At 50.0% G+C, this 10227-nt stretch overlaps 1 protein-coding gene across 1 annotated transcript in view; it reads left to right on the top strand.

Annotated features, from left to right (window-relative positions):
• The window catches only part of ELP3 (elongator acetyltransferase complex subunit 3), a 77374-nt gene that overhangs the window by 52476 nt on the left and 14671 nt on the right, over positions 1–10227 (top strand). Inside the window, exons 11-12 of the mRNA XM_018566361.1 lie at positions 6692–6782; positions 9284–9349. Coding sequence (XP_018421863.1) covers positions 6692–6782; positions 9284–9349 — 157 coding nt within the window. The remainder of the gene's footprint in view (positions 1–6691; positions 6783–9283; positions 9350–10227) is intronic.

Below are 10227 nucleotides of genomic sequence, written 5' to 3'. Positions count from 1 at the left end.
AATTTTTTTTAGGGCAAAACCAAACATTTTTTTTATTCTAACTTTTTCTAATTTTAAAAATATTTAATTTTTATTCATTTTTTTAATAAACTTTTACATTTTTTTAAAATTTTATTTTCATTTATTCATATTTATTAAATTTTTGTGTAACTTTTAGGGGCTTCTGGGAAATATTGGGGGGTCTAAACAGAAACCTGATATTTCCCTTTTACAATAGAAAAAGAGATTGAGGAAACAGAGCCCTCAGAGACGCAGAGAGCCCACAGACACGCGCAGAGCCCTTAGTGACGCTCGGAGACGCGCAGAGCCCTTAGTGACGCTCAGAGACGCGCAGAGCCCTTAGTGACACTCAGAGACGCGCAGAGCCCTCAATCTCTTTTTCTGTATCCCCCGTTATCAATTAACAGGAATCCTCTATGCTGAGTGTTCCTGTTCATTCATAACATGAGGACAGAGTGTGTTTACTATATCCACAATCATGAATGGACAGGAAGTGATGCAGATGTGATGTAGATCCCTTCCCATTCATTCATAATTAAGGATATAGTAACCATACTCTGTGCTCAATTATCTACAAACACTCAGCGATCACTGATCACCCGCTCTCCTCTCTGACGCGCTGTCACAGGCGGCTGAACGAGGGGTGCGGGGAGGAGAGAAGCCAGCCGCTCACAGCACTCTCCTCCCACAGCGCTCGGCCTCCTGTGACAGTTTCTCTCCTCCCCGCTGGGACACAGAGCAGCGCCCGGCGGGGAGGAGAGAAAGAACGGGTACACAGCTATTTTGGCCAGAAAATTGCACTTTCTGTATTTTGCCAAAAGTGCCATTTTCGGCTGATATTTTTCTGGGGCCGAACTACTAGACCATCCAAGTAAAATAAAGTTGAGCCCAAACCATTTTAGCGAACCTTTTTAATAGTGGAATCTTTATAGGAGGAGAAGTGGGAAATAATTATTACTGTATTTGCCGGCGTATAAGACGACCCCCTACTTTTTGTGTTAAAATATAGGTTTTGGACTATACTCGTCGTATAAGACGAGTATAGCCCAAAATAATGTTTAAATGGACCCACTAACCTCCATGGCGGTATTCCCGAGTGCGGCTCGGGGTTAATTTTCAGTACCAGAAGTGGTAACCCCCGAGCTACACTCGGGATTACAGTCTCTTACCTTGTCCACGATCCCCACAGCATGCTCCATCTTCTGTCCTTCAGCTACATACAGTATACCGCGCTGAGCCAATCACGGCAGGCTTTGCATTCATTAATACTGGCTTTGTATACCGTATATACCGGCGTATAAGACGGGGTTTTAGACCCAAAAACACTGCCCGAAAATCGCTTCGGCTACATACAGTATACCGCGCTGAGCCAATCACGGCAGGCTTTGTATTCATTAATACTGGCTTTGTATTAATGAATACAAAGCCTGCCGTGATTGGCTCAGCGCGGTATACTGTATGTAGCCGAAGCGATTTTCGGGCAGTGTTTTTGGGTCTAAAACCCCGTCTTATACGCCGGTATATACGGTATATTATTGCACCGTTGCTGTACTGTAAAATATTGGAATTGTGTATTTTCCGTATATTCTGCGTCTTGTCGCCTTCCATTTTCCTGAGCTGGAGTAAATCATTTCCGTGTTGTGTCGGTGACCCGATGTCCACACTAATACCTCGTGCTCTGCGTCCCGGGGCAATGTGCGTTGGCTTGTAATGAGAAGTACACGGCTGGCAGCCGGCTTGCTCTGGGGGTGTATTACGTTGTTGACATGCCGTGATGCCTACTGTAGCCCCCATCTAGATTACATTACAGCAGTCCCTCTCCTTCCCATGATCCTCTACATGTGTGTTAGATGCAGCGGAGATTAACACTTGGAACAGCAAAGGTTACATCATGGAAAATATATAGCCGCTCCATGTTTTTGTTTCTCGGTGTGATTGACCGATGCAATAAAAAAAAAAACTTACAATGGAAATCAATTACGAGGCCGTGCTCTTAAAGTGGAACTAAGCTCAGCGCTCTAAAGATCGCCAGCAGGTAGAGTTTTATGGCAGAAGAGACGTGCGGGGAAAACCCTCTTTCCTCTCCTGCCAATAATTGTTCATTAATTGTAGACTGGCACATATGGGACTCGCCTGCGGCCTTAGAAGCTTCCAAGCCATCGGCCACAGAAGCTGACGCTGAGTTGCTCCAGTCCTTGACTGATGGTATTACCCCTGAGGAGTCGCACAGTCTACTGCAATGACTCCCAAAGGTAAATGGGGCTATTTATGGAGTCAACGGTTCTTATTGATCCCGGGGCTCACCACTCGGAAGTTAGAGGATCAGCTTGTTGCTCCTGTCAGCGCTGTTTCCAGACTTTCCCTTTGCACCCATTTCTATATGGAGCTTGGAAGCATCCTAATGAGCTGTTTGTTCCTCCTAAACCCTTATTTGCCTTTTGGATCAGTTTGGTGAGCGGTGCAAAAGCGGTCTATTCCCACTGTTACATAGTTACATAGTTACATAGTATTTGAGGTTGAATAAAGACATTAGTCCATCAAGTCCAACCTATTAGGATCTGGGGGGGGGGAATCCCCGCAGGGAGCAGTGAGTGACAGTCACGGCTCCATGCAGGGATAGATCGAGAAGTGAGCGAGCGACAGTATGTGTTCGCTCACTTCCCGATCTACTGAGCCGACCTGTGTCAGTTTCATTGTCACGTCGGCTAGAACTATGAGGATGAGTCACTCCCCTCATAGTTCTCCTTTAAGTAATAAACCAGTAAGTGGATGGAAGCCAAAATTATGTTGGACGTCAAATTATGTATCAAAATCCTTTAAAAGAGAATGCTGCAGTTGATCCCTCACTTATAGAACGAGTGGAGCAGATGGCTGTGGAGTTAGGTTCCAGCTGTGATAATTTGCTGGGAGCCTTCCATCTCTTCTCTTGCATGTGTCTTGTGTGTCACATTTGGCTACCGTACTTTACTACGGACTCCCTGTGTAATAAGTGTTTGATGCTCATGGCTTTTGAGGGTCAAGGCCTCTGGACAACATCTTCAACAATACTACTGGCGACAGGAGCACCCATTTTCCTCATCAGAAAAGGACTAAGGAACAGACTGCAATGTTAAGAAACGTCCCTCCACTCCCTTGACCTCCTCACTGTCCACGCACGAGGTCTGGCACTCAGTCTGACAAATCCTTACACAGGCCTTCTCCTGCATGGAGGTGAACTTTACAGAATGGGGAGACGCTTGTTAAGCTTAGCAGATGCTTGGACAGCTTGCATCTCTGACGCTTGGTATGGAAGGTGGTATCCCAGGGCTACAAACTGGACTTTCTCTCCCTGTCCCCCCTAATCAGTTTCTCACCCAGTGGCGGAAATACAGCTGGTGCCGGAGCACCGGGGCCTGTGGCTGTGGGGGGGCCCAGTGGGGTCCGGTCCTGGGCTCCCCCACAGCCTCAGTGGGGTCTGATCCTGATTTTTTTTTTGGCAGTGCACGGTCCCGGTGTTCACAGTGAGGAGGCGGGTCCTGTGACTCCCCTCCCCTCCCGGCCGCGTCCATAGTAACAGGCAGCAGGAGGGGCGGTGAGTCACAGTAGGCGTGTGTGTGTCACAAGCCCCGCCCCCTGCAGTGCTCAAATCGAAACTCCCTGGCTGCGGTCCTCTGGCTGGGTAAGTCCGAGCGTGGGGGGGGGGGGGGGGGGTTTTTTTCGTGGATGTGGGCGGGCGGTGAGTGTGAGGCGGGGAGGAGGTGCGGCGTGGATGCGGGCGGGCGGGTCTGGCAGCGGCGAGCGTGAGGTGGGGAAGAGGTGCGGCGCGCAGCGTGTGTGGAGCCGTGAACAGGGCCAACTGATCGGAAGCCGATGAATCGATTATTGAAAAAGTTGACAACTTTTTCAATAATCGATTATAATCGATTATGTCGATTAGTTGTTGCAGCCCTAATAATAATAGTATTGTCCGCAGTCTATGACGGTCTTCAGTAGCTTTATATATACTGAATATTATGCGCGGCTGCTTCAGTGATGCCGGGGTGGGGGGCCCACAGTTGTAGCCTTGTAAGTTGACAACCACTGCCCTGGATAGCCATCTGTATTGGCCGGCCTTTGTCACCTGATCAGTTCCTGTAAATGCGGTCAGTGGCCAAGGGCACAAAATGGCCGCCAGGTGGTCTTCTGCGTCACCCAGCTGTAGACTTTACCATTAAACTTTAATTCTCGCCTACAGAGTCTCTCAATTAAACTTGGTGGCGTGTCTAAGATGCCAGTGACAAGTAGTGGCAGAAGTCTCTAATTAGGAGCCGTCCTCTCCATGTCAGAGCCGTGCTCTCTACTTCCATTAGTGTTCTCAGATCCCATTGTAGAGCCCAGATGTTCAGAGCATCCTCGGAGGAGCATTACCATACAAGTGTCTCCCTCAAGTATCTCAGCTACTTGAAAGCCAAGAGGATACAGACGGGTCTACGTCCTAATGGACGGAGCGCTTCGAATGTTCTGCCAAGTTTGTATCTATTGCAGGCGTCTATTGTGTTACCATAAGCGGCAAATCTGTCCCGGAGAAAAAAATACCTAAAAATTTGGAATTAACCCTCTGCTCACTGCTGTACACCCTGACATAGTGCTGGCAAAACAGGGATTCTTGGTGCACATATAAGGCAATACGTGCTCAAGTTGGCCAAATGCGTCAAAGTGATCCCTCTGTGGCCAGCTGCGTCAGTCATCCCTCTCTGGCGAGCTGCGTCAAAGTGATCCCTCTCTGGCCAGCTGCGTCAGTCATCCCTCTCTGGCGAGCTGCGTCAAAGTGATCCCTCTCTGGCCAGCTGCGTCAGTCATCCCTCTCTGGCGAGCTGCGTCAAAGTGATCCCTCTCTGGCCAGCTGCGTCAGTGATCCCTCTCTGGCCAGCTGCGTCAAAGTGATCCCTCTGTGGCCAGCTGCATAAAAGGGATCCCCCTCTGGCCAGCTGCATTAAAGGGATCCCCCTCTGGTCAGCTGCATCAAAGTGATCTCTCTGTGGCGAGCTGCATCAAAGTGATCCCTCTCTGCTCAGCTGCATAAAAGGGATCCCCCTCTGGCCAGCTGCATTAAAGGGATCCCCCTCTGGTCAGCTGCATCAAAGTGATCTCTCTGTGGCGAGCTGCATCAAAGTGATCCCTCTCTGCTCAGCTGCATAAAAGGGATCCCCCTCTGGCCAGCTGCATTAAAGGGATCCCCCTCTGGTCAGCTGCATCAAAGTGATCTCTCTGTGGCGAGCTGCATCAAAGTGATCCCTCTCTGCTCAGCTGCATAAAAGGGATCCCCCTCTGGCCAGCTGCATTAAAGGGATCCCCCTCTGGTCAGCTGCATCAAAGTGATCTCTCTGTGGCGAGCTGCATCAAAGTGATCCCTCTCTGCTCAGCTGCATAAAAGGGATCCCCCTCTGGCCAGCTGCATTAAAGGGATCCCCCTCTGGTCAGCTGCATCAAAGTGATCTCTCTGTGGCGAGCTGCATCAAAGTGATCCCTCTCTGCTCAGCTGCATAAAAGGGATCCCCCTCTGGCCAGCTGCATTAAAGGGATCCCCCTCTGGTCAGCTGCATCAAAGTGATCTCTCTGTGGCGAGCTGCATCAAAGTGATCCCTCTCTGCTCAGCTGCATAAAAGGGATCCCCCTCTGGCCAGCTGCATTAAAGGGATCCCCCTCTGGTCAGCTGCATCAAAGTGATCTCTCTGTGGCGAGCTGCATCAAAGTGATCCCTCTCTGCTCAGCTGCATAAAAGGGATCCCCCTCTGGCCAGCTGCATTAAAGGGATCCCCCTCTGGTCAGCTGCATCAAAGTGATCTCTCTGTGGCGAGCTGCATCAAAGTGATCCCTCTCTGCTCAGCTGCATAAAAGGGATCCCCCTCTGGCCAGCTGCATTAAAGGGATCCCCCTCTGGTCAGCTGCATCAAAGTGATCTCTCTGTGGCGAGCTGCATCAAAGTGATCCCTCTCTGCTCAGCTGCATAAAAGGGATCCCCCTCTGGCCAGCTGCATTAAAGGGATCCCCCTCTGGTCAGCTGCATCAAAGTGATCTCTCTGTGGCGAGCTGCATCAAAGTGATCCCTCTCTGCTCAGCTGCATAAAAGGGATCCCCCTCTGGCCAGCTGCATTAAAGGGATCCCCCTCTGGTCAGCTGCATCAAAGTGATCTCTCTGTGGCGAGCTGCATCAAAGTGATCCCTCTCTGCTCAGCTGCATAAAAGGGATCCCCCTCTGGCCAGCTGCATTAAAGGGATCCCCCTCTGGTCAGCTGCATCAAAGTGATCTCTCTGTGGCGAGCTGCATCAAAGTGATCCCTCTCTGCTCAGCTGCATAAAAGGGATCCCCCTCTGGCCAACGGCTTCAAAGTGATCCCTCTCTGGCCAGCTGTGTCAAAGCGATCCCTCTCTGGGCAGCTGCTTCAAAGTGATCCCTCACTGGCCACCTGCATTAAAGTGATCCCTCTCTGGCCAGCGGTGTCAAAGCGATCCCTCTCTGGCCAGGATCTCATATGCAAAGTGTTAGGATTTGAGCACAGACATCTCCCCATTCCTCTGGCTTCAGTACTTTGGGTCACTGGCCCAGAACATGTATGTGCTATTGTGGAATTTAGTTGTACCGTTCGTCCCAATAAAGAGATTTCTATTTTTTAAGAAGAACTTTGCTCTACAAACGATGAATTTAACGACCATTTTATTTTCCCTTCCGCAGAGATATTCCCATGCCGCTGGTCAGCTCCGGGGTGGAGCACGGGAATCTCCGGGAGCTGGCCTTAGCTCGGATGAAGGATCTTGGTACAGAGGTACGGGCAACAGTCACAGGGGTATCTGTGGGGTCTCTTGAGGGAGAATCTCACTATTATTATTATTACAATGTTTCCATAGCCAAAGGTTACATTTTTGTTATTTTGTAGTAGAGGTAAAAGTAGACCTTGTCGATGGTGGGTAGGTCTGTGGCAGCTTCAGTCCTGGAGGGTCCTTGGGGTGGGTGCTTTCAAGCGTGAGATGATGGTGGAGGTGAGGAGTGCCATGTGCGAGTAGAAAGTGCTCCACATTCCCTTCAGTCTTCTATCTGACCTCCGTCCTCTCCTTCAGTCTTATACCTGACCTCCGTCCTCCCCTTCAGTCTTCTATCTGACCTCCGTCCTTCCTTTCAGTCTTCTATCTGACCTCCGTCCTTCCTTTCAGTCTTCTATCTGACCTCCGTCCTTCCTTTCAGTCTTCTATCTGACCTCCGTCCTTCCTTTCAGTCTTCTATCTGACCTCCGTCCTTCCTTTCAGTCTTCTATCTGACCTCCGTCCTTCCTTTCAGTCTTCTATCTGACCTCCGTCCTTCCTTTCAGTCTTCTATCTGACCTCCGTCCTTCCTTTCAGTCTTCTATCTGACCTCCGTCCTTCCTTTCAGTCTTCTATCTGACCTCCGTCCTTCCTTTCAGTCTTCTATCTGACCTCCGTCCTTCCTTTCAGTCTTCTATCTGACCTCCGTCCTTCCTTTCAGTCTTCTATCTGACCTCCGTCCTTCCTTTCAGTCTTCTATCTGACCTCCGTCCTTCCTTTCAGTCTTCTATCTGACCTCCGTCCTTCCTTTCAGTCTTCTATCTGACCTCCGTCCTTCCTTTCAGTCTTCTATCTGACCTCCGTCCTTCCTTTCAGTCTTCTATCTGACCTCCGTCCTTCCTTTCAGTCTTCTATCTGACCTCCGTCCTTCCTTTCAGTCTTCTATCTGACCTCCGTCCTTCCTTTCAGTCTTCTATCTGACCTCCGTCCTTCCTTTCAGTCTTCTATCTGACCTCCGTCCTTCCTTTCAGTCTTCTATCTGACCTCCGTCCTTCCTTTCAGTCTTCTATCTGACCTCCGTCCTTCCTTTCAGTCTTCTATCTGACCTCCGTCCTTCCTTTCAGTCTTCTATCTGACCTCCGTCCTTCCTTTCAGTCTTCTATCTGACCTCCGTCCTTCCTTTCAGTCTTCTATCTGACCTCCGTCCTTCCTTTCAGTCTTCTATCTGACCTCCGTCCTTCCTTTCAGTCTTCTATCTGACCTCCGTCCTTCCTTTCAGTCTTCTATCTGACCTCCGTCCTTCCTTTCAGTCTTCTATCTGACCTCCGTCCTTCCTTTCAGTCTTCTATCTGACCTCCGTCCTTCCTTTCAGTCTTCTATCTGACCTCCGTCCTCCCCTTCAGTCTTGCGCAGTTGTACCGGCTCCTCCCCTCTTCCTCTGATGTCACTGCACACTGGAAGCTTCTCACAATGTGCATTAGAAGCTGCAGCAAGTCACATGCACAGCTGGAGTCGGGAGACGGAGCTCTGAGTCCTTTTCACATTCTTTCCTCTGTTCCCTAATCTGCTCTGTTGAGAAAATCATTTTGTTTACGGACCTCAGTGAATGTGTCAGTCCCTGTGTGTGTTGTAGTCACCGACAAGTAGTCACCGCTCCAAGCTCCGCCCCCCCGGGATGGACTCTAGATGATTGGAGGATCTACAGCCGAGTGATACACAAATATGATACATTGTTGTTCAGAGTTCAGGGTAATTGATTGTATTTTGTAGATTTAACTCCGGAGTTTAGTGCCACTTTAAGGCCCCGTTCACACTGAGCGATTTATCGCGCGATATCGCTCTCCAATGCTTGGCAACGGGGCAAAGGGTCCTGCTGTTGCGGGTCGTGCGTCGCTACAGCAGGACCCTTTTTGGAGCGGATTTTCCCGTGATTCAATGCTTTTCAATGCAAGCATTTGCGCGATATCGCGCAAAATGCAAATCGCGCGATTTGCGAATCGCACAGTGTGAATGGGGCCTAAAGGAGAACTATGAGGGGGGAGGGGCATTTCACTCATCCTCATAGTTCTAGCCGACGTGTGACAATGAGACTGTCACAGGTCGGCTCAGTAGATCGGGAGGTGAGTGAGCACTGTCACTCACTGCTCCCTGCAGGGATCCCCCGCTCCCCTGTCCGATCCTCCAGCGCTGACTGGCGGAACGGACGGGGGAGGGGGCGGGTACAGCTGGCTCTGCCTCTAGATAGGCAGAGCCAGCTGTCACTCACGCAGCTGGGCGGATACAGACATAATTGTCGGGATCCGCTTCAGCTGCGGCGTCTCAGTATACCGCGAGCTGTAGCTCCCTATATACTGAGCCTAGGGTGACGGGAGGACGCTAGTTTGTGTCCTTCCATTACCCTAAGGAGAACTATGGGGAAAAACCCTGACCCCATAGTTCTCCTGAACTGAGGAGGGAACATGACACGTTCCCTCCTCAGTTCATCTGCACAGACTAATGGTGGCGGTTGTGTTCTCTTCCTGTACAGTGCCGTGACGTAAGAACCAGAGAGGTGGGGATCCAGGAGATTCATCACAAAGTCCGGCCGTATCAGGTGATTGTCTGACCCTCGTTAGAGAGAAATGTGATCTCCGGCAACGACCACGAACTTCATTAGTACATTGTAGAGTGTTAGGCGTCTGTTGGTGCAGATAGCTCGGGGCGTTCACTTTTATTGGCTGACCTAAGACGCCAGCTCCCAGGATTCCATGGATCCCTTCTATCATCTTTAACCCCTTCATAGATAGGCAGAGCCAGCTTTCACTCACGCAGCTGGGCGGATCCCGACATCGATGCCGGGATCCGCTCCGGCTGCGGCGGTCTCAGTATACCGCGAGCTGTAGCTCCCTATATACTGAGCTTAGGGGTGACGGGAGAACGCTAGTTTGTGTCCTCCCGTTACCCTAAGGAGAACTATAGGGGAAAAACACTGACCCCATGGTTCTCCTTTAAATCAAATATAAAAGATGAGGTTACAACGAGTAAATAGATACCCAACATGGCCAGTTTAAAAATTGTGTGCATCCGTGAAACGGCGACAAGCTTCAGTACTTCAAAAAGTCCATAAACGACGCTTTAAAAGCCCCCCCCCACAGGTCATCAGTTTAGAGATATCCCAAAATATCTCTAAATAGGCCATAGGGACCCGTCGTCAGTTGGGCAGGTTGGAATTTTGTATCCGATGTTCTGTTCTTCCCTACAGCTGGAGTAATGCTGACGTTGGCTGCCATGCACCTAATATTGGATTTTCGTGCGGCGCCCCTTTAAGGAGCGGATGGCACCCCGCGGTCTTTATACATTGTTGCTAATTAGAAGTCAGTTTGCATATTAATAAGAATAAATAATCTTTCCTGTGAAACAGTTTTCATTTCCAGCGTTAATGTGAAGTGAGACGTCACCCTCCGGAGGGAGTCGGGTGGGCTGAGTCCCCCG

This window comes from Nanorana parkeri, unplaced genomic scaffold, assembly GCF_000935625.1.
Source record: "Nanorana parkeri isolate BGI_ZX_2015 unplaced genomic scaffold, ASM93562v1 scaffold942, whole genome shotgun sequence".
NCBI classification, from domain to species: Eukaryota; Metazoa; Chordata; class Amphibia; order Anura; family Dicroglossidae; genus Nanorana; species Nanorana parkeri.
Note: the sequence above shows the minus strand (reverse complement) of the source record. Positions and strands in the feature narration are given on the sequence as shown.